This window comes from Cupressus sempervirens, chromosome 4 (assembly GCF_028749045.1).
Source record: "Cupressus sempervirens isolate cs-2001-9-10 chromosome 4, ASM2874904v1, whole genome shotgun sequence".
NCBI classification, from domain to species: domain Eukaryota; kingdom Viridiplantae; phylum Streptophyta; class Pinopsida; order Cupressales; family Cupressaceae; genus Cupressus; species Cupressus sempervirens.
The window spans coordinates 859642930-859668958 of record NC_143121.1 but is presented as its reverse complement, the minus strand read 5'-3'; the positions used below and the strand labels follow the sequence as shown (position 1 = coordinate 859668958).

The window sequence follows — 26029 nt, the reverse complement described above, 5'->3', positions numbered from 1 at the left end:
AATTTTGGGGGTTCAGGACGCGCACCTATTCCTTGTCTAAAGTTTTCCCATGAAAAAGGCAGCCCATTTAATGATACCATAATTAACTCTTTGCTATCATAGTTGTGACCAATTGTTAATAGTTGGTTTCTTAACTCTGTTATCCTCATAAAGTATGATGTGATGGACTCTCCTTTCTTCATTTTTATATTATTGAGTTGATTTTTCAAAGTGAGAATCTTGCTAGTGTTGTTGATCTCGAACATGTCTTCTAGAGCTTTGAACATATCATATGAAGAGTCTAATTTTGTGATAATAGGTAGTAGATGATCTTTTACTCCATCTACTAATAATTCCATTGCTTTGGTGTTGTTAGTTTCCCATTCATCAATCTTCTTATTTTTCAAAGGATTTTCCACAATCATTGTTAACTTTTTTCTTAATATCATCATTATACGCAATTTCCATGCTTCAAAATTTGAAGCACCTTCGAGTCTATCTTCAATCCTCATTCAGCTTATCATTTTGATAAGTAGGGTTTAATAATGTTTGAGTGCATTGATTAAATAAATCTAATCTGAATCGTCTCTTAGACCGGCTCTGATACCATGTTAAAGTTTGATTAGATTTATAAACTTAGATTTTTGTATGAACTAAAACCTTACACTTAGAACCCCACTTTGTAATAGCACTTTGATATTATGTGTGTTTCAAAGGCAAGTTCTTACTCCTATAAATATATTTGAAGGGGGATATGAACATAACCTTTACCAAGGGGCACATCTCATTAAATACAACCTATCGGCATGAAACCCATAGTTAATATTGCCCATTAACAATAGTTTACATCCAAACATAAAAATATCTTGATATGTTAAGATGACTACTTAAGAAGGATAAAGGCATAGATGTAGGCTTGACAAGATCACATGCAATGCAATTATGTAATTCGACAATGTTCAACCTTAACATGATAATGACAAAGACTTTAGTTTAAATGCATTGAAGGATCTCGCTAAAGTAAGGACGGGTTTAACATGTCCAATAACATTAAACTATCAATACATAGTAAGGAGGAGCCTGTGAAGACAACTTGTCACAATCACGTGGAATAAGACTTGCACACATGCCAATGGTGGTTAGTGAATTTTAGAGAGATGATAAGGACATCCGCCAAATCAAGGGAAGGGTCCACACAATGATAAACCAACATAGAAGTCATATATTTGTTTGTGATTACATATCAATATATTTAATATATGTATCTATGCAATCTATATATATTAATATATATTTCTTAGATCTATATTGTTATATCTATGATAACATTTAATCAAGGAGATGTCCTTTAGGTTAACACTATATCTTTTATCCGACTGATGCTATAAAACATTAACAACCCAGTCTCCTTCGACTCCATGCTTGGGATTTCTAATCATTGGGACCCTATTATTTCAGACTCAGTTCATATTTTCCCCATGGCCAAGGGTTTCTTCATTGTTAAATTTAAGAGTGAAGATGATAGAAAGGTCATCCTTTGTGGGCATTGTTTACTTGGGAAAATTATTTTCCCTTGATGATTAAACCCTGGCATAAGGATTTTGACCTTGGTTTTGGATCATTCTATAAACTGCCTATTTGCGTTAGATTCCCCTACTCGCCACTTCATCTTTGGCTATGCTTGATCCTTGAGGTAATGGGTGATGTGCTTGAAGACTTACTTATGGTGGATGTTGAGTCTTCTGATATTCTCCACTCCACCTGTGCTCACATTTTGGGTACATATAAATGGTTCCAAGGGGTTACTGAGGCAATTAAGCTCATGACACCTAAGGGTTGTTGGATCCAACCTTTGAGCTATGAAGGGATCCCTTTTAGATTTAGAAAATGCTTCGAAAGTGGCTATGTTCTGGCGAAGTCGGAGCTATAGAAAGTGAAATCAAAGAAGCCCTTATCATAGTGGTTACACAATTGTTAAGGTATCTTACCAGATTTAGATTATGCTAGTTTAGATCCTATGGATCCTAGGGTGGATTCTCAAGTAGATGTAGCATCTACAGCTTCCTCTGCTATTGGTCTTGATGTTTTTTTTCTCTTAGGTTTGTTGCAGTTCTACTCTAACTTCTGGGGATCTTGCTAGATATGTTCCTCTAGCTCCTTTAAAGGGTGTTAGGATTGTTGTTGGTATGTTTGCTGACACAACTTTGGTATCCACAAATTCAATTGATCTTGATGCTGCTATTCCTCATTTGGAAGATGTTTTCCCCCCTGCTGATTTGTCAATTGAGTTTGTTTAGAATCTACTCTCTCTAGGCCTCATTTTGGTCCTAGTTCAGTTGGGACTTCTCAAAGTGTCAGTCTCTTGAGGATTGTTGGGCTCTCGATGGGGGATTCACTAGCTTAGCAAGAGGTGGTTGCGAAGGTGGAAGATAACTAGATTGCAGTCAAAGGAAGACATTCAAATCATATTTTGCCTTCTTTTTAATATGACAATTTTTTTTATTAGAAGGGTGCCAAAGGGAATCTTTATGTTTCCCTTTGATCGTTGTTTTTTAGATTGCATGAGCTTGCTTTCAAAACCCACAAGGACAATTTGGGATTTTTTTGTCTTATTTCTTACTTGTCACTTGTAGTTGTTTGATGTAGATGGAGCTCTATTATTGCATCCCCTCATTGCTATTCTTTGTAAATTGGTTTTGGGTTTCTAGACAATAAGAGCTTATTCTATGGTGGGATTTTGTTTTTGTGGGGATTGTTCTTCCCCTCCTTCAATGTTAAGGGTTTCAAGGCCCTTTCAAAACTTTCTTTTGCCTAATTTAAAATATTTGTTTAAGTGAGCATCCTATTTTATTAAATGAACATATTTTTTTCAATGACACATTTAAAGTGGATTTATACAATGTCTATTTTAAACAAACAAAGAGGAAATTGGTAGAGGATATAATTACACAAATACCTAGCTCCACTTATACGAAAAAAATAATAATAGGGTAATAATACATTTCAATATTTCCTTGAAGAGTATGTGTCAAATTTTTTACCTAGTCTTTCTACTATTTGTTATCACAATTTGCGGAAGCATGTTCCAAATGTATTTGTATTTGTGGAAATTATTAGGTCATTGAATAGAATTTTAACCTAGAAAAAGATCAATATTGAGTATATATATATATTATAATTCAAATATAATAATAACTTATAAGACATAAATTTTATTACTAATATGGATATAATATGATAGTAAATATGGAAACTATTTTTCTATATGAAATATATTTTTTACATTTCCCAACCATATTTGAAATATATTCATTTAGATAAGGCTACAAAGTTTGGCCACATTGAGAGAAAAAAAAACTGAAAGCTCACCAATCCAATGAGTGAAAATAAAGGTTGCTATTTCATAAATGAATAGGTCCATCTTTGAGCAGTAATTATTCAACCATCTGGAAATTATTTCTCTACACCATCGATCAACCTCATGAATTCAGAGGATATATATCAAAGCACTTCCGGACTATACATAACATTAATACAATATGGTGGGAATTGAAGTACTATAAGATTAGACTATACAGATATTGCCAAGCAAGCTATATTATGAGAGGAGTGATACAACATCATATATGGTTGATTGAATTGGCGTCTCATGATTGAGTATGTGGCAATATTTTTACAAACCGTCTTACATATAAGAAATTCTATCCAAAGAATTATACATCGATGATTGGTTTAGACATAAATTTCCAGAAGGTTGGCATGAACTGCCAAACAATCATTATCGTGTCGGGTGAAAGCAAATATGGAGCCAACAAATATTATCAAGTATGTCGGTAGTTCAAGTATCTATGGTAGCTGTATTATTAAATTAATAATAAAGATTATCATAATGATCATAAAATGGTAGTTATCTTATGGGGGTTGAATCTGCTAGCACCGCAGAGGGATGTAGAAGGCAACAATATGTTAATAGTGCAATGTTGAATATAGTCAAACTGATAATACTATTTGGTTTTGATGAAAAACAAAACACAATAATCAAGATTTAATATGAATCAATTATCAACCCAAGTAGAAGTAAGTGATTAGGATATATAGCAAATCAATTAGTTGGTAAATGAAGTGGTACAATTCATTATGAAGAGATATAATTATTAAAAGACACTCTGTATGTCTTTCCCAATACATCCTCTCGTACTTCTCATAAGATATAAGGAAATAATACCATCTCCATTCGGTGGGGGAGGAAAAATCATCAATCAAAATATAAGTTTCATCCACCAATCAGGAACTAATGAGCAATACAGATAAAATGCAAAACAAACAAGAGCTCCAAATACATATCGAAAAGGAGTAAGATACAAGAACACATTTGCGACAAAGAAGTGAGATACAAGAACACATTTGCCAGAATCAACATGGAAGACAATTGAGCAGGTTAAAGGCAGGACCGAATTTAATCCAAACAAAATTACAATTCCTTAAAGTTGCAGATTCAATAAGCCACTACAGACAAATCAAAGGATACATGAGCCATGTCAAATCCATTTCACACTAAAGGCAAGCAAAAAGGAAGATGGAAATATAATACCACAGCATGCACCATTGACTGAAGTCAGAAGGAGATAATAACGATTCTAGAAAACAAGAGATAAAGCATGAGCCCGATAGGAGAAGATAAATTTATATCAACAGACAAGAGGAATATACATAAATAAACAACGATAAGGGTAAACTACAAGAGACACTACAAATCACAGGGATAATAATAATACCAATATGAGTGGGACTTAATAAAAAGATATTAAATTGATAAACTAAGAGATAAAGCATCCAACAGGAGGATAATTACAGAGTAGATGTACGAACACTGGATGTCAGAATTAAGTGAATTCTTATAAAATTGAGGGAAAAATGGTTGCTTCAGAGATAACATCATTTGGTATATTGTGACTTCGTAGTATAGAGACCAAGTTAATCTTGATAGAGGATATCCATTTATGGGTATCTAGTTCTTAGAGAACTCAAAGATACACAACAATACATGCGTAAAATAGAATTACAATAAGAGCAATCATTGATTACAACAATAGATGACTAACAATATTGTTCACCCCAAACTTTGCTTGAATTTGAATAAGCTCAAATTTTGAAGAAATTGGAATCGTAATCATTGAATTGTGAAATCTAAATTCTATATGAAAAATTAGCTATTGTAGAATTCCAACCAATCCATGCCAACAATATCGATGATGACATTGATGGTGATGATCATAGACTCTTTGGGGACTGCAATGGTGACATTGACGTGATTAAGTGACTTTGAGAGACTTGCGACACTTCTAGAGTATATCTCTTCATCAAATAGCTAAATGTCCACATCTAATTTTTTGTAACTTTATGTTTAGTTTGCAAACTGAATTTGTACAAGTAGATTGTAACTCAGAATTTGATGTTTGTAACCAACAATAAGAACATAAATAAGAAAAATGTACTTCGCACAAATTCATAGGTTAAAGTCCCGTTTTCATTTGTTTTCTATATCTATAATTATTGAAATGCCTCTAGATTTGAAAGGATTTTCTTGTTTAAGTTTTTACATTTTATTTTCCCAATATCATTTTTAAAGAGAAAAAATATCTTTTGGTCGGCCAATGTTTTCCCCTAAATTTTTTTTTTGGGGTTATGCATATTACTCTCGTTAAAATGCTCCAACAGTCTTCTAAAAAAATACTTTGGAAGTGATGCCGCAACAAAAGAAACGAACTTTCATATACTTCAACAACAGGAATTATTTTCAGTTCCTACATTCAAGTGTGGTAGCAAATGCCTAAAATATTTTAGACGGTGAAGGAATAAAAAGAAAACAAATATACTTAAACGAATAAGGCACTGCTTAGGTTTCACACTGGCTTCTTCCATGTGAAGTACAAAACCTTCACCTTCCGACGATTACAAAATTCATTTTGCAGTACAAAAAATTAGCTATTAACTTAAGGAAAGATTCTTGTGATATTACAAAGGTCGCACTTCTGCTGGCAGGAAATAAGAGAAGTGGAGAATTAAGAAAGAAAAAAAGTAGTGATTTGCTTTGGTTTGGATACTTGGCTATCAGGCTCTCATACTCAGAAAATAATCTCCGACAGAAAGATACAAATGTTCATGAAGAATGACCTCAACAGGTGGTTCGCCTTCAATGCACGCTACTTGGATCTGCAAATTTCAATAGAGTATCAGATCCAGCTATGTTGAATGTGTGTATGAAAAACTAATGCCTGCAATCTGAAACCTGCAAAGAATTCTAAAAACTCTTTTGACTGATTGTTGGTAAATCTGTGCCAGTAACCACATTTACATCCCTTAACAACATTTCCTATCAAAACATTTAGGAACATAGCCCTATGTTATGATGTTCAATATTATAAAATTTAAATGGTTTCCTCTTGCACCCTGAGAAGGATAATCCGATATAACTTTACAGGGTTGTTCCATTTTTCATGGTACTCGTAAGCGTGACAAATCCTTTTTAAAATTCCAGAAGGTTTAAGCAGATATATTTCCCAATATCAATTAAAACTAGCAAATAAGTATGTCACAGCAAAAGAAAATAACATTTCTGAAGAAATAGCAGCAAGGATAAGGGAAAACAAGACCTAGTCTGTTATATTTCGCTCCTGTTTAAAAAGTGTAAAACAGATTGGAGCATAAGTAAGTAACATTTCTGAAGAGATAGCAGCAACGATAAGGAAAACCAACTCCCAATTTGTTATGTTTGCTCCTGTTCAAAAAGATGTAAATAGTTGGCAAGGACCTTGGATGAATTCTGTGAAGGATTTCTTTGTTTGCTGGCCTAGGCCTACTTCAAAATCTATCTTCTGAAACATTTGGATGGTTACACCTTCAATTGTGGTCTGGGAAATCTGGAAGGAAAGGAATAGGTGAATTTTTCATAAGTCTCTTGAGCATTTGTTTTGGAGGATTAATCATTCGGTGGAAGAGGTCATAAGTGCAACCACCTTTAGATGTAATCAGACAAAAACGATGTTTACTAAGGCCGACAGTTTGATTCAGAGACTGTGGCCAGGAATAAAGATTAGTAAGGAAGGATGTTTCAAGCAGAAAAATCAGAAAGAAGCTCAAGATGAGGTGAAATTGGAGGCCCCTGAGGAGGGATGGATGAATGTAAATTTTGACGGAGCAGCTAGTGGGAATCCAGGCCCTTCGGGGGCAGTGGTTATTGTTAGTGACTGGAAGGGCGAAGCTATTGCATTGGCAGCAAAAAACTTGAACAAGGAACTAATAATCTGGTAGAGATAAAGGCAGCTTTGCTGGCTGTTCAATGTGCGAGAGTCCTTGGGGTAAGGATGTAATGTCCCCATTTTAGCAGTTGACCAAATGTGTGTGCGTTAGCCTTGTTCTACATGGTCCCGAGGGCTAACGAAGGGTTTAATGGGATCTTGGAGTGTTTTGGCCTAGTCATTTCCAATTTGGGCCAAAACGAAGTTGATTTACTCAGTTTCAGGCATACTTACTATTTTTAGTAAGTCGGCAGGACACAGTGCAGGTCAATTTTGGTGATTGGATTCAATACTCCTCGGTAAGAGCTTTCCGATGAGCTATCACTCGCATTATTTGGAGTCCGATTGCTAATACATTTTAATGCCTGAAGTTTTATTAAAGTAACGTCTAATTTAATTATAAAATATTAAAGTGTTACTTTAATATTTATTTTATGGTGATGTGTACCCAAGGGAGACATAAGGGGTATTTTAATATATGTTTTATATTACACATCTTTATCCCACATTGCCCATATGAGTTGAGCGGACCCGTGGGAATAGAATAAAAAGGAAGCATTTGTAGCTTCATTAGACAGGTTGAATATGAGAAGAAATTGGTGTGTGAGTTGCAGCTTTGTTCTTGGCATTTGAGGACGTCTATCCTCTCTTGTAACATTCTAGACGTCATTCCCTTGGGGTTTGGCCTTTGGAATTCTTTCTTATTGGCTTCATTATCAGGCAGTTTAGTTGCATTTCCGGCTACAGGCAGATTTGATATTTTGCTCATATCTTCTTCACTACCTGTCCGACGCTTATGCCGCTTGGAGGGAATGGTATTATGAAGGTAGTGGACTGATTGGAGGACAAAGTATTGTAGCAGCAAGTTCGTAAGCATGGGCTGGAGTATTATGACAATATTGCTGAAGTAATTAGTGAGTTGATAAATCTGCCATGTATTTGGTTTTATGAATTCTGAAAATAACATTTTATTAGCAGCAGTTCATTTCCACTTTGCATATTATTGTAGTTTCTTTCTTGTTTATGTTGTATGATACCAATTCCATGCACGAAACACAACAAACAAATAAATGTTTGATTTCCAAAGTTATAAGGGGTTTTAAGAAGTTGAATGCAAACTGTTTGACATAATTCCTTTCAGCAATCTGGTTTAGTTTTTGGGACATTCAGGGGTGCCCATTACAAAGGAAGCTCGACTTGGAAGGGAACTCTATGATAGTGATTGAAGCAATACGACTAAATCAGATACATGCTTGACATATTTGTCTAATTTATTGCAGAGGATCAAAGATTTTTTAGATAGTTTTGAAGATTTTAAAATAAGCCACATTAGAAGGGAAGTAATAAGGAGATGGATGTTTTGTCTAAATGGGCGACAAAATTTGGAACTGTAGGCAGAGGGGAATTTGAAAGATTTGACCTTTGGGAGAATGGTGTGGTGGGTATGTTTCTATAAGGTTTTTTGCATTTAATAATGTTCTCTATTAACATGGACGTGTTAAGAAGTTAAATTTTTTAAAAGAATTATTTAAAAGCAAAGGTGCATATGTAGTTTTAATTAAGGGATGAGTGACGGCGATCTTTCTTTTTGAAAAGAGATATGCATTAAATGCAGCCTGGACGGACAGCTTGAAGTGTGTGAGCTGTCATTATAATGAGGGAATGGAATAAAGATTGCAAGTTGTCTTTTCTACTTTTTGTTGGGTAGATTCAAGCTGCAAGTTTCGGCTAGATAGGGAAGCAATTCATGGAGCCAACGTTTACTTTCCATGCCAAGAAGCAACAGAAGGCTTTGTTCGGACCGGTGACAGATCACCGTTTGAAGCTCCTATTGAAATGTCCGTCATTTGGTGTCATTCAGGTGGTTAAGGCGACTTTGGGGTTGTTTTTCTAGGATTCCAAACATCACTAGAAAGTAAATGCGGACATTGCAGCGATGATCATGGCCTGGGGATTCAAATCAAATGAAAAGGAGGAGATCATGAATTGGGTGTTGGAGTTGCTCTTCCCTAGTGATTTGATTGTGGGATTGGAATCTCTTTTGGAATGGGTTGCGCCTAGGTTCAAGTTCGGGTTCGGGTTCAATTATAGTGAATGTTTTGCAGATTGGAATGAAGGGTTGGAGGTGGGACACTACTCCTTTCTATGGTGGCCAGAGTGCTATGACCAGAGAGCTTATAAAGCTTGAATTGCTGTGGAGTGGGAGAATTTAAAAAAGGAAATTCAGAGTTTTCAAAAAGCAAAGGGCAGACATGTGCTTGGGTTTCCTATGGCTCACCCTCATCGTCGTTGGTCAGTGACCCCCCGACGTCAAAGAGTGATGGTGAGGGTGGTTTTCCAAAAAGAGTGATGGTGAGGGAAAGGAGTGAATCTTGTTTTTAGGGTGGTGCCGATGGTGTTAAAATGCTGGAGTTAGACAGGTTTTTCGTGCGAATTAAGAAAGATAAAGCAGAAGATTAATTTTTTTCTTATAAGAATGAGAAGTTTGAATCTTTTGAAGGAAATGAGCAGGGCATTTTGAAAACCTTACCTGCAACAGTGATGCTGGAGAAATTGTAAGGGGGTTTTGAGCCTGTCAAGCGCCTAGCGTGATGAAGCCGTGGCTAATGGAGGAACTTGATGTTTGAATTGTAGTGGTTTATGATGGCCAGCGGTTTCGAACCTTGGTGTGGTGCCAAAGGGTAGTGACATCAGAGTCCTGGGTGGCTTGTCAAGAAAGCCAATTCTAATGGTTTTTTGATGCCCGTGATGTAATGGCTGTTTAGTCTAATGTAAATTTGCTGATGTGGCTTATTAGGGGTGGGTTTAGAATGGATATTATAGTGTTAATGGTTTAGGAAGGTGGCTGTTATAAGCATGTAATGGGTGTAAGGATGTTTAGCTCTCTTATGTAATTATTTAAATGCTCTATTATATTAATCAAATCATAAATTACCGAACGAAAAAAAATGTAAATAGAAAACTCCGAGAAAAACAGATTGGTCATCCAACTTGAAACAATTAGCATTTATTTTCAGATTTCTTATGCCATTGCCAATCAGATATGACCAGGGTACTTTTCCGTTTAAAAGGCGATTGATCACATTCAAATATGTGTAGCCATTTTCATTACAACTTTTTTGAAAGGCTAGCATATATAGCAATCATATAAACTATAGAAGACTTGAAAGATAATTTGTGGTCACATTTCCTTAAAGAGAAGCTGAAAGCAAGCACATTTCAAACCTTAACGGGGACCTTGTTCACTTCTTTGACTCTCAATACTGTTAGAAAAAAATACCTAGTACTATCAGTACAAAAATGGCATGTCAGGAGTTTATAGGGTAGATCTATTGGCATTTAGGCCATATAAATTGAGCAGGTAAGAGGGGCAATTTGCACCTGCATGCTGCCCTCCTATCATGAAAAGTTGTTTGAAATATGTTTAAGATTGTAGCTGCAATAGAGATCTTTATCTCTGATTTTGCTATATGTTGAAATTGGGACAATGCTTCTATATTGCAACAACAGCTAGAGAAGATATTTATGATGATATTTCTGTCATATTAAGTGAGCACAGCGTGGCATTCAATGTGTGCTAGGTGTCTCATTATATGAAGAGACATTGACATACAAAGAGTTGTGCGTTTGGAAATATGAAGAGACATGCTTTTGAAAATTAAGAGACCTTTGGTTGTAATATGCAGAATCTCTCAATTCAATATATATATGTGTGTGTGTGTGTGTGTGTGATTGCTTTGTGTGATAGTGTACTGTATCAAGTGGAAAGTGGATTAAAAACTACAAAAAAAAACGTGTTGAGATTTTGTTGTCTTAAGCACCACAGTTTGCTATGCAATGCAAAAGCAAATTGGAAAATGATCTAAAGACTATAAGGATAATAGAATCACCTAGTAACCGAAAACAAAGAGAAACGGATATATATCCTTAATTAATTATATAGCTGTTCTTTAAGAAATCCTCTATGAGCTGCACAAACTTTGGAGATTTGAATGCCACAGTGATTTTATGAGACAAAATCTGTAAAAAACTACGACAACTCTAATACACCTTGTGAAAGGTGGATGGACAAAATAAACTAAAAACTGAAAGATACTCAATGTGTTGTGGCATTAACCATTTTGTCCATATCAATAACATTACAAGACACATCTATTTATAGAGGTCTTTGACTATTTCTAGAAACATCTAAATTAGCCGACATAAGACAAATAGACTTTTTAGAATTATCTAAACACAAATGACTTCTAGAATTTTATCTAACCCTATTCGTCAATCCAGGAATTTCTAGAATCCTCTATTATGATTGTACAATTCATTTGAGGGGGAAATTACACATTCCAACAAAATCTTGCCCCCAATTTCATGAGCTAGACTTAAACAGCAGCATGAGGTGGGAAGGGAGTGGAAAATACAACCAGATGAGTGGAGGGAATGCTCACAAGTAGTAATATTCCATTAAACCAAGTTTATACAATTCAGCACAAAACATAACATATGCATCACTTAAATAATGTTCAAATGGAAAACAGAAACAAAGGAGGGCAATGGCTCTGATAGCAAATTGAAAAATAAAGTAAAAACTTAACAACAAACTATTTGATCGATTTATTCATCAATAGAATACAAATTTATAATTGCTGAAAACTCAAAGAGCTTCCAATAAAATAGCTAATTCATTTCACAACACACTAAAACAATTGACAACAAACCGAAAACTAGTTACATCTAACTAGAGTTACTGACAGCTAACTAAAGATGTCAACAACAAACAGGATTATGACAGCTGTTTATGGAGCATATACTCCACCAAAAATAAATCTTTTGAGGGCCCATTTGGTTGCAAGAATTGCCGAATGCAGCATTCATCTATGCTGGCATAAGCTCTCTTCTGGTATTCACGCATTCTTAAAATAAGTTCTAGAATATTATTTGGACCTGTTTGGTTGACATGGAAGAGGAGTCCGAAGATGCATATTTTGTGTTTGGTTGCAACAATTGAAATAGAAATAGAAATAAGTTTTTTTTAACTTTAATAAAAAAAAAAAATTATAGTTTGGTAATGTTTTAAATAAACAAATTTTATAATTCATTTATAAAAAATGGCTTTTTATTAAAAGTCAAATTATTTTAAGTAGCCTGTATTTTATTTTTTAAATTGACTTTATCAATGAAAGGTATACCACAACCTTTGAAATTCAAAGGACATATTATATAGTAAAATATATTTTTAATTCTAAATTAAATCAAATTATTTTAAAATCATATTCAATATTGTTTATAGCTACTTAAATCCTAAGTGAGATTTTTAAATATTTAGGTTAGTTATTAAAAAAATCAAAAGTTAATATTTTAAATTATAAATATTTGATAGCATTTTCTAAAAATTTAAACGTTAAATATAAGTATAAATTTGAGCATAAGATCAAAACTAAAAGCACTTTATTTTTAAATATATTAAAGAAAATAAAAAATACAAACAAGTCGGGATTATTAATATGATATTTAAATGATCTTTCAATATAGTTTTAATTATAAGACTAAACACAAAATTTATTTGTAAATATAATTTTATGAAAGTTTATAAAAGATATCAAATTTGATATTAGTCTTTTTTGTCATATAAAAAGAATTCACATATTAGACTTTAAATAAGATTGACCTAGTTTATATCTTATGGTGACTAGAGGAAATAGTCCAAAAATGCATTTGAGCGGCAAAGTCACAGACTTGACAACCCATCAAATTGGGTCTATTAAAAAAAGGTATAAGAATAAGCTATTCTTATTCCACCTTTTTATAGGAATACCACTATGCTCATTTTGGGGTAAAATTATGATAGACAAATTCTAATTCTTATTTTGTATTTTGCAAACAAACGTCAAATTGGCAAATGTGGGTATTTAGATTTTCTTATTCCAGCCCAATTCCTGCAACCAAACAGGCCTGAAGATTGATATCTAAGGTACAACTGTATTCTCATGATGGGCTCTTCTTATTAAATGCCTTTCGACTATTGTGGGATTGATCTTTTGATCATGTGTGCAAGTTTGAATTATTTTGATATTTTGCTGCCATCTGTAGGTCATGGACCACAGACCCAGCAGGTCATGGCATGAGCTGCTGACACAGCGAGTCACGTGGGTCATGGACCATGACTCACCGGGTTAACATAACCGGCCCAAGTCAGCTTGACTCACTGAATCAGCTACCCGCATGACCCAAGGCAAGTCTTGGGACACTGATAATAATCCATTCTAAATGTACAAGCAATAGTTTTTTCAATGAGGCTAAAAATCTTAGCACTAATAGCAATAAAACTGTAATATAGAAAAACATGCATTTATAAATATCTATTTTCTCAATGAACTAACCTTGGCTTTTCACAAAATACTAGAAAATATCTACAACCATGTACACATACAGAGAAAAATTAATGCAGCATGAATAAAGGAAGTACATACCTTTCCATTTGCTGAATGAAGCTCGGCCTTTAGATTTGAGTAATCTCTAGATAGCAAATATATTTGGACATCTTCTGCATGCTTCTCATTCGCTGGATTTAAATCATAAAAAGAAGACAAAAAAACAACAACAGTTAGTAACCAATGAAATCTTGCTCTCTGCTTCGTATCATAGAATGGGTTTGAATGCATACCTGAGCACAATGCTTCATTTATGAATCTCAAAGCTGGCCTTGATAGATTGATTGTAAATGACATCCCACTAATACCAGTAAATTTCTCTGATGCTAGGATTACCTGCAATTGGATTAACAAATGAATTTAACAACTCGATTTTGAAAATAAACATTGGCCATGTAAATATATTGCATGGAAATGAACAATAAGCACCAGCTACAAATGAGAAATAAACTCCCACTAGAGGACTAGTGCTTACCACTAGAGAATGAAAATTAGATACAACCTGGAGTTTATTAGCGATGCTAGGGCTAATTAGTTCATCAACACTACAAGGAAAAGTTTAATACCACAAATGTTTGAGGTTCCACTTTGGTGCATTTTTACTAAAGCAGGCCAATAACAAAAGATTGATTTAAATCTTTTAATTCTTAGGGTTCATTTTTACTCTAGTTATTTTATAGTGCAACTGGTTGTACATGTGAGTTCAATTAACTTACTTAGGCCGAAAGTTCCTGTAGCAACTTATGTGGGTTGAAGATTCCTTTCAAAACAAAGGTTTGTGGGTCCAAAGAAGACATCATAACAAGCCATAGAGGCAGAGTTCATTAAGGATAGGGGTTGCCTCTGATCCCTCCTAAAGATAGAGAGATGCAGAAGACACCATATGTCAAAAAACAGATAAGTGGGAATGTCGGCTATAACTTTTGTCTGTCACTGTGACCACAACTTACAACACTGACTTCTGACAACAATAAATGAGGTTACTCTCTCTCAGCAATAGGGGACGTTCTCTTCTTACCATAGGTGGCTCCAACAAGGACTCTACTAATAATTATAAAAGGGATCGTTCTCACAATCTATTCCTCTTTTCCCAAGAACGGTTTCAAAATATTTTCCGAACAGCACTAGAACTTAAACAAAAAAGACTTGTTGCTACGATAATATCGATAGTTTCTAAGTTGACATAAGAACAAAAAAGATACCAATCTACTTCCTAGTGTGGAAGAGTTACAAAAAACCCAAGTCTTGTACACTTATCCCAAATGATAAATTAACAACTTGAATCAAAAGATTGAAAGTAAGCAACTCAGTGAATCAACTATTGAAATAACCTATGTTAAACAAGAATACATAATTTACTCATGAGCCTCACGACACAAAGTTTGGTTAAACTTGTTCTTTATTATCCACTCTGAAACTTTGTACAATGAAATGTGAAGTTTTCACGACACGAAAATTTCAGCATGGTCTACTTACAGAAAACAATTGACAAATTACAACGATCACCCTCCTTTATTTATAGGTGAGGGGCTAAGAGAAAAAGGTGGAAGAAACCCAACAAACTTTGACCTATTTCCTAACTAACTTTGACTTACTCAAACTGCAAGTCCCAATGCACTTGTCTTGAAATTTGATTACATGCAAATGACTTTACAAGTGGAAAAAAGTCACTTGCAATTACAACTTGTTTCCCAATTACGTGTAACTTGTCAATAACAAAATTACTAAATCCATGATAAATATAAACTATGAAGAGGTCTTCTTGTCACTAGATTGCCAGGTGTCGGAGATCTTCAAATCTATACATGGGTGGGAACATTTTGCAAAAAATAACACTTTGACTTGTGCATTTGGTGTTATCAACAAATCAATGATTTTCACTCTCACCTAAGACTAGAAAAATGTTCACAATCCCTCTTATTGATTCACTATCACCCACTTGGAATTAGTCTTGAAAGCATTATGCGCTCTCAAACATTTTTCCTTTTTCACCTCCTTGTAGGCTCCAACATGTGGTTGTTCCTACTTCATGTACTTCTGCAAAATAGGACCAATGAAAATTTTTGGGATTTTTGGTGGGCATTGCAAGTAGATAAACAATATGCACTTGGGTGTCAAAATGATAGGCTTTTATGCACAAATGCATATATATGCAAGGGAAGGTCTTCCTACTTGTAATTAAATTGCAATTGCATTCGGGAAGGTATTTTACTTGTAATTAGGTCTTTAACTCCAACTATAAGTAGGAAAGCTTTGAAGAGCACACGATTATACTGAGAGGGGGGTGAATCTGTATAATAACAATTTTGGCAATTTAAAAACTTTAATCCAAACAGTAACTTCAAATACTGTAATAAACAATTATACACATGGACACAATAACACAATGTTTTACGTGGAAACCCAATACAGGAGAAAACCACATCAAATAAATGTTTTCTTACATAAATTGATCTTTTACAAATTGGTTTGTAGGCTCCCACATACTAGAGGCTACGGCCTCTATGTTTATGAGTGCTGACGCACTAGAAGCTCGGACTCTCACACTTCGCAGGATCCAACCTACTGGAAGCACCAACCCCCGCTACTTGTCTTTGTGAGCACCAATCGACTACGAACAAACGTTTTTCCACCTTGACAATGTTGCTTGCTCAATTGATGATGGACAATCAAATCTCTACTTCAAGTCTGCACATCATTTCTATAACTTGCATTCATTTCTTCTAAATTTGCATATATGTCTCATAAATATATCTTTTATGTATGTCCCCAAACTACATGATATTATACTTCTTTTTATGTTGGTAGGAATATCAGGGCCAAAACTACTAGAGGGGCGAACCTTCGAAGGCTCGACAGAACAAGAAGGCTCCTGAGGAGGGTTAGCAACAACAGACTATAAAGAGGGGGTTCTGGAACACCAAGAGCAGAATTAAGGTTGGGATAGTTGTTCTTACTATGACCATTTTTATTGCAAAAGAAATAGGTATTTTGATTTCCAAGATTCAAAGCCACTTTCTTGGGAACATCAACTTCAAGGGAAAGGACAATGAGGACCTTGGCATTGAGGTGAGGCAATGAGGTGAGGACAAACCCTAATTTCTTCAGCATGTGAGGAAGGAATGGCGAAAACTCTAGTTGGAGATTGATGATTTCTAGCAAGTGGGGCGGGGATCTGGCCAAAACCTGCTCAAACTTACCATCCAAAGACCAAGAAAAAGCCCTAAAAGTAGTCTTGACAACATTCCAAAATGATCTTTTACAAAAAAAATCCTGCATAGCATGATTTTTAATGAAAATAACAAAGAATCCTTTTTGAAGCACTCTACAAAAACTAATTTGAATGCTAACTTAGTCCTGAAATTTGTTCATTTTGAATAACTGAATCCTTAGTAATAGTGTTATTAATGGCATTTTTCTCTGTATTAATCATGAGTGTCTCATCACATGTACTATCCCTTATACCTCTAGGATTGTCCGATGCCATCTACTCAAAAACACATAAATACAACCTATCTAAACAAGCTAGAATCCAATGGCAAGGCAAGAAAAAAATGTACACGAGCAAGCGGGAAAAAACACACAAAACTAGGGGAAAAAAGAACAAAAGAGGGGCACACGAGCAAAAGAGTCATACTCACAAAAGAAGAAATAAATCAACTAAACGAAGGACATAAGCGAGACAATGGTGCAGATCCACAAACAAGGTTATTTGGGGATTACACCCAAAGCCTCCACGCCTTTGCTTCAGTGCCAAGGGACGATATCCTACGCCAAGTTGCATATAGTTGATCCTCTTCTCCGTCCCTTCTATACTATTGTAATTACATATCACCTAATATATAGAATATATACTAATTACATAGTATTTAATAAGTGCAAAGTAATGTTCTTACCCTACAAGATATTCCAATTGTAGAGTACTTAATATACAAAACACACTCTAACGTATTTTAATTATATTGTATGGGTTCCAGCTTCGTACCTTACATGTTTACATGGATTGCACCTTCCAATGCTTGATTTGATTATAAACAATAACTTATCATAATGATGAGATGATGACCTGTTTCTTATATTAATTCTTGTGATTTCTTATCTTTAATTTTTCTTATGATTGCAATTATGTGCCGACACTAAACATTCAACCCATCTTGTTTCTTGGACGATTTTCCATGGTGGCAGCTATGTCTTGCTTTATTTTGTTGTTCAAGGGATATTGGTTCCTTGCAACCTATCTTGGTTTCACCTATTTTCCAATATTGTTCCTTTCGTCCTTTCCAATTGGCCTTCCATTTAACTTTATTCATGTATAATACTTTGGGGTTGTATGGGTACGATGTAAATGCCACATGTGCAATTACTCTTCATCCCTGTGTTTTGTCTAAGATCAATGCAATTTTACCACTCCTTTTAATATGTTTGTTTGATACATTTGTTTTCCAATTCTTTTCCCATCGATGGGTAATACAAATCGTATTTATATTAGATTTCTTTCACTTCAAGATCTACTTCCTTTGCAATGCCGTGGAGAATTCCCAAAGACTAACCTCATTTTATTTTAATTTTTAGACTACGGCATACCTTAAAACTTGTTGTCTTTTACTTTTCCTTGAAATAGATATCTTAGGGAATTTATTCCAATACGAATCTTTCACCATCATTCATCTAAAGAATTCCTCTATTTCGTGAAGATTATATATCTGAACAAGAGGTGGCATATAGGCGCGAGTCTTCCCAAGTGTAGGAGCCCAAAATGATGCTATGTCCTTTTAGTATTGTGGATATTCCCAGGCACTGCACTTCTATGTGGGAACTAATATATTCAATTTCTCAACACTCATTATCTCCTCTAAAAGCCCCCTCTTCCGAAAGGATGAAACTGAGGGAGTGGGAGCCTTTTTGCTTTCCTTTATAGAAGCACCATTTGTTTTGTTCTTCCTTTTGGACTTAGCATTCTGAAGTTGAAAATATTTGAGTGGCCTCAACCTCAGCTTCTCAAAAAGAGAATTTGCACAAGCTTGATGAGTATTATCGTCACCATCAATTTCTTCATTGGAATTATTTGCAAGTGCGACGCCTGAGAAGGACAAGTACAAAGCACTACTTACTCTCAATCCCTCTTATGCAAATTTGATGATTGAGATAAGTGATTATCGACCTCCTAATATGGAACCCACACTATTATCTCTTGTTTTCTTACATTTGCACATTGGCTCTGATACCATGTTGCACTGCCATGTTTTGGTATGTGGGTTCCAAGGGCAACTCTCTCTCTCTCTCTCCCTTTATATTGAGGATGAGATATGTAGAGACATGTCCCCTGGACATGTCTATTCATGTTAATTAATATAACAATTTATTATTTAACTACACACAAATATATATAAGCTACCAAACATTTAGTCTCGTGAGTTTATCCAATTGAAGCTACCAAACATTAACAACCCAACCTAACTTTTAGACTTTTGATTTCATATCTCAAGTTTGCAATAAAGAATGATGACTTGCGATCGGACTTTAAAACCTCACTTGTAAGTAGCTTTATTCTTTATTTTCCCTTGGAATATAGCATCTATAATTAAGCTTGTGGTAGCTCAAAATGAGTGATTATTCAAAAAACAAGACCTAGGATGAAAACAAAAACAAAAACAATCTAAACAAGAAAAATCAAATGACTTAAGATTTCCAAAAATCAAATACTTGCACTCAAAAAAGAAAACTCAATTTTGTAAAGACATACAAAGAAGACTTGACAAAATTTGTAAGATGATAAACTAAGGCTTTTTCAAGGTAAAATTGATTGTCGCCAGAAAACATCACAAAAGTGCTCATCTTAGAGAATTTAAATGACGAATTCATGAACAATTGTGTAGGGTTGACCAGTTTTGTTATAACAAAATAGTAGACAACAGGGAATAACCTCATTTTCATATATAATTCAATGTTTACAGTTTATTATACCTTTTCAAACTTGTCCTATGTCTCCTATGATAGAATATAGAACATTGAAAATAAATATTTGGGTTTAGATGAAAGTATAGTGCACAAGGGTGTCTATTTTGAGGCATGCTGCATGTGCCATGTAAATATGGTCCATATGATCACAAGCGGTTTAATTACAAGGACTCAAGAAAGGTTTTATACATATAATACAAACCTACATCTTGGACACAGGAAATGATTCCGCTTTATTTGCTAATGTTCCTTAAATGCTACAATCATAGTTAGAAGACTAGGACTTGAAGGTAGGCTCGACAATTTTTAAAACTTGGGGAAAAACTAGACAACTCCACAATTTCATTGTATATAAAATGCATATCATGACTTAAGTTATTGTAAGATCCTCACCCTCCAATAACTTCTACAAATACAAGTGATAATCATTTGGAAGTCGTCACTTCCTCATTTGGATCAAGCTTTAGAATCTTCCTCTAGTAATGTGGGGTCCAAAATTCATTAATAATTTGATCAACCAGGTGGGGACCTTCATCAAGCTCATTTCAAATGAGGTAATTTCTTCGCATAGGTACACTATTGTTGGTGCCTTTGTAGACATTTCCAAACCTATCCTTGACCCCATTCAGATTTAATGATCTTTTGGCACTTGATTGACATTTGTTAAAGTAATAAGGTGTTTTCTTATTAACTCTATTTTATTTAAGCTAAACTTTAGACATATAATAATTAATTCTTTTATCAATTATTATCATGCAACCTAGGTTATTTTCCTATTAGGGTTTTGATCTCTTTTATAAGGATTGATCTCTCTTTGTAATAAACACTTTTTGATTGAATAGTGATTTCTGTTTTGCACATCAAGGATGTCTTCTCAGTCATGGATCTCTAAATTTGGGCATGTTCACACCCTTTGGACTCCATTTTTTTATCCAACTGAAACCAAAACATATGAAATCCGTATTTAGATCAAGCTTTAGAATCTTCCTCTAGTAATGTGGGGTCCAAAACTCATTGGTAATTTGATCAACCAAGTGGGGACCTTCATCAAGCTCACTTCAAATGAGGAAATTTCTTTGCATAGGTACACTATTGTTGGTGCCTTTGTAGATGTTTCCAAACCTGTCCCCGACTCCACTCAGATTCAATCATCTTTTGGCACTTGATTGCCATTTGTTAGAGTAATAAGGTGTTATCTTATTAACTCTATTTTATTTAAGCTAAACTTTAGGCATATAATAATTAATTCTTTTATCAATTATAATCATGCAACCTAGGTTATTTTTCTATTAGGGTTTTTATCTCTTTTATAAGGATTGATTTCTCTTTGTAATAAACACTTTTTGATTGAATAGTGATTTATGTTTTGCACATCAAGGATGTCTTCTCTTTCATGGACCTCTGAATTCGAGGCTCCATAACTTTCCTCCTCTCTTTATGTGACAAATGTTTGCATGCAAGGGATTCTTGGGAGTTGTTGGTTGAGCTTTCTTCAACTTCAACACGATATCAAAGCTCCATGCCCCTGATCTCTTCATGAGAGTTTTTTGACTTGGTTTCTGTAGAGGATTTTGTATTGGATCTGGTGGGGCCATCATTTTGCGTCACTTTGAACCAGACAAACATCATTGTTGAGCTCAGAGCACCCAAAAAACCCCATTTCCATTTTATGACATTGGGCCCCACACTCCCTCGTTCGCACACTACCGTACTTGTAGGCTCTCCATTTGATGGTTGATGTCTCCTTTCACAGCACTAGTCTCCAAATGCTACTAGTCTCACTGGCAATTTTTTCTAATGTGACACTTGTCAGCCGCCAATTGTACCTACGGCTTGTTTGTGTTTGTGCATGGTTCAAGGTACAAACTAAGAAACAAACTGTACTAGTCTACATCAGCGCATTCAAAGCCTGCAAGGGCACTTTCTTGATAGTCAGCAGGCTTTGGAGAATGTGCCTACTCTTTGGAAGCAATGACTCCTCATGCTTCTCAACGCACGAACCCACCTCCCGAGCACATGCCTCTAGTTACTCGCATACCCCACTTTTCTAGGTCTAATCTATGCACACTTCTTCATGCACTTCTTTTAGGTGGTCTCTTTTTGATGGGACAAAATTGATGCCTCGACCAATGCATGGGATTGGTCTGATTGCTAGACCCCACACATTTTTTGCACACATGGTAGGTTTGGCCCTTTTATGGGCGATTTTTTTGCCTTTGACTATGATTTAGGCTTTTGTCACAATTAATGGCGATTTTGGGGTATGGTCTATGCTCTTTCTCAACATGACAACCATGCACGACCACTGCATTATTTTGCCAACCATCGGCCTACAATTTTCTGACCGATGATGACTTTTCAGACACAGGTATTATTTTGGGCCCGAAATTTTTTTCTCTGTCAACTGGTCTTTTTCCAGCATGTTTAGCTTTTTTTGGGAGTTCTTTATAATGTTGGAAAGGTCTTTCTGTGCTCTTTTTAGTGATGCTAGTTGTTTCTCCAAATTTCGCTCCAAGTACATCCCATTTAGTTTTTTGCTTTTTTTTGCATTCTAGTATATATCTTGGTTGTTTTAGGTTCAAGGATCATTTTTGTTGCATCACATGATTTGTCTTGGGTTGTACTATCTAATGTATCAACCTAACATCTCTTCTGGGCTTTGCAGACATTTATTCTATGCATTTTTGCAAATGTACTAAGATAAAGTGTCATATTCCATTTGTATTTTTGTTTTAGTTGTTTTGCCTTGTTTTGCCTTCTAATTCGATTAGTGTCGTCTGAGGACACTCATACAAATTAATGTATTCTTAGCATTAACCATATCTTGTGCCTTAATGTACATGCACTACTTTGATTAAGTGTCATGTGGGGTTGATGTTTTGCCTTTGTTTGCCATCTACTGGACCCAACAAATTTCCCTTTTGTGGCATTAGCCTCATGACGAGTATGAGATTGATCACCTTGGTAAACTATTATGTATTTTTCTGTGCATCTTGATTGTGGTTCGTTGACATGCTGTTCTATTGGCCTACTTTTCCAGTCGCCTGTCACCTCACCCTTGTCTGCACTGGGGTGTGTTCTCTTATTGGTTCTTATGCTTCCTTAGTTCAATGGATTGAGCTATGTATTTAGTATTCTTTCTATGAAGGAGGCGGATGCAGTGGCTGAGTACTTCTGCATTTTGATGAGATGGATCATTTACCATATAGACACTATTCTTTTCATTCCTACTTTGGATGCAGCCTTCCATGTTTGATTGCGCAACTCTTCAAGCTTTAGTGTTTCATCTAATCTGTATCTTTGAGTTTAGTTTTTTTCCTTTGTGTGCCTCCTGATTCGAGTAGTGTCGTCTGAGGGCACTCATGCAGAGTACACTCTTCTCTACCTAGTGAGGTTCTACTTTAGTGGAGGTTCTTCAGATCAGGAAGTAAATTTCGAGAGAGATTTGCAGCTTCTTCATGCTTCGGTGGTGTTCTTCATGATCATCCTTTTATTCCTATCTTCTGGTGCATTCTCCAGTTTGGAGGCTTCTACAGTCCTTCACTAGTTCTTTCAGCATTATTTCCATCTCTTCTTGGAGTACCGTTTTTCCCATTTGGTTTTCTTTATTTCTCGTCTTTACAGAGCTTTGGTTGTGCTTGGGTACCTCATTAGGCCTTGAGACCCAAATTTACTTTTAGTAGTAGTTTCTAGGTTTTTAGCTACCCCCTAAGTTTTTAAGGGAGGTGTTAGAGTAATAAGGTGTTTTCTTATTAACTTTATTTTACTTAAGCTAAACTTTAAGCATATAATAATTAATTCTTTTATTAATTATTATCATGCAACCTAGGGTAGTTTCCTACTAGGGTTTTGATCTTCTTTATAAGGATTGATCTCTCTTTGTAATAAACACTTTTTGATTGAATAGCAATTTATGTTTTGCACATCAAGGATGTATCCTCTTTCATGGATCTTTGAATTCGAGCCTCCATAGCTTTGCTCCTCTCTTTTTATGACAAGTGTTTCCATGCAAGGGATTCTTGGGAGCTTTGGGTTGATCTTTCCTCAACTTAACACCATTTTTAAACTATGAAGACCATAGTTTAAAAACTCGATATCAGCAATATCTCGACTGGCCCAAAATTTTTGAAAAATTTGGAATCGGCAAAAACTTGATAAAAAATTCAGCAATATATCGACACTTTTATCGAACATTTGAAAATACGAAATTTCTTAAAATATTCTTTAAAATGCATACATACCAGTGTAACGTGACTCGCTGCGAGTCACGTGAGTCAAGCGAGTCAGCGAGCCGTGCTGACCTCGCCTCGTGACTCGCGAGCGGCAAGTCACTCGGTGACTCGTGTGACCCGGCCTTCTTGACTCGGCCGCGACGGGCAAGAAACCGGGCCATAAAAATATTTTTTTTTGCATTTTTTTTTATGTTTTTTTTTTACATATCTCACTCATATAACCCTAAAAGGGCTCCCATAACAATCTATAGTGAAAAGAAGAAAGAGAGAGAGAGGTAGAAGAGAAATAGAGGTTTCTTGTTTTGCAACCAGCTGAAAGGAGGAGAAAAGCTTGCATTTGTGACATTGGAGCTTGCATTTAGATCATCAAGGAGTTTATAGGAGCTCTTCTCAACACTTCCCAAAGCATTTGAAAGAGGTAAGACTTGATTGTTTAGATTTTGATGATTTTTTTGTCTATGCTTATGGGTTTTTTGCATGAATTTTTTTTGTTTGTTTATGAGTTTTTTTTTTACTTTAGATCTTCATAAAATGCAATGCTGAAATGGTAATATTTGGTCTAAAATGTCTTATTGCAGCAACCTTTACATTGTTCCTTAATTAAGTCATAATGGCTTCTGGAGGTAAAAAACCCAAGCTCTCTAAAGGTAACAAAAAAGATGAGTGTTGGAAGTTCACCATAGATTTTTCGGGTAGAAAGAGAACTCAAACAAAATGCCTATTTTGCAAAGCCATTAATAGTGGGGGGATAAATAGATTAAAATACCATATTGCTGGCTTACGTGGTCATGATATTGAACCTTGTGGAGTTGCATCTGTTGAGGCTCAACGTTTTTGTTATGTAGCCTTGAAAAAATATGAACAAGAAAAAGAATTAAAAAAAAAAAAATTAGAAGAGTTAGCTTTGATTGGTTCTAGTTCCCTTCCACGCTCATCTACAAATGTTTCTGAGTCAGTAGGCTGTGTTGGAGAAGGTTCTTCCCGTCCCCCCTATCGTCCTAGTGCTTCTGTTGCTCGTGCTTCTTCTACATCTATTCCTTGCACTTCTAGTGATGCTACTGCTGCTGCCCCTTCTAGTAGTGTTGCTCTTCTTCGTCCTAGAGTCAGAAAATCTAGTAAGTTGGACAACTTTTTTGTACCGCGTACTACTCCTGGTACGCAACCCTCACTTGAGAGCATGGGCTGGAATAGGGAGATACATGAAGCTGGAGTAAGAGCAATTTGCAAGTTTTGATTTTTTTGCGACATTCCATTTATAGCAGCCAGGTACTTCAAGTTTTCAACTTCATTTATATTTGATTGTTTTAAGTTTTAAGTTTTAAAATTTATATTCAATTTTATACTTTTAACTTGATGTTGAAAATTTGAAATATGCTAATTAAAATGTTTTTATAAATGTAATAGGACTCCTTATTGGCAAGGGATGATTGATGCAGTTTCCATCTGTGGTGCGGGGTTCAAAGCCCCCACTGAAGATGAGTTGAGTGGCCCCCTCTTGCTAGATATGGTTGAGGAGATGAAACTTGAGTTGGAGGACCACAAAAAGATTTGGAGCCAAAAAGGGTGTACCATCATGACAGATGGATAGACAGATAGGAGGTCTAGAACCCTCCTAAATTTTCTTGTTTCTAGCGGAGGTAATTCATCATGCTCTACTTCTTGAAGTCTAAAATTTAATGTATACTATTATTAAATAACGAAAATTTTGTTTTATTGAGTATTGATTCTTGATTCTTGAATGATAATTATTTTGTTTAATTTTCACTTTCAGGATCCACCATGTTTTTGAGATCCATAGATGCTTCCTCATGTGTGAAAAATGCAAAATTCTTATGTGAGACTATTGAGGAGGTCATAAGGGAGGTGGGGGAAGACAATGTTGTCCAAGTGGTGACAGATAATGCAGCTAATTATGTTGCTGCAGGTAAAATTTGAACTTCTAACTTTCTAAGTTCTACTTCTAAAAAATTTGTTTTAGTTTTTCATTAAATTTTGAAAATTAAAAGTTTTTTAATACATCAAAAATTTTCATTGTTTACTAACTAATTTAAAATTGTTGCAGGAAAACTATTGATGGAGAGACACCCAAAAATCTTTTGGACTCCATGTGTGGCCCATTGCATCGACCTCATGTTAG

General features: G+C 35.1%; 1 protein-coding gene across 1 annotated transcript in view; it reads right to left on the bottom strand.

Moving 5' to 3' along the window:
* Nucleotides 1-5724: 5724 nt before the first annotated feature.
* Nucleotides 5725-26029, bottom strand: part of LOC149564133 (isoleucine--tRNA ligase, cytoplasmic-like) — a 108933-nt gene continuing 88628 nt past the window's right edge. Inside the window, exons 18-20 of the mRNA XM_089828297.1 lie at nt 13936-14038; nt 13742-13833; nt 5725-6192 (exon numbers count right to left, since the gene is read on the bottom strand). Of these exons, the coding sequence (XP_089684423.1) occupies nt 6091-6192; nt 13742-13833; nt 13936-14038 (297 nt within the window). The 3' untranslated portion in view covers nt 5725-6090. The remainder of the gene's footprint in view (nt 6193-13741; nt 13834-13935; nt 14039-26029) is intronic.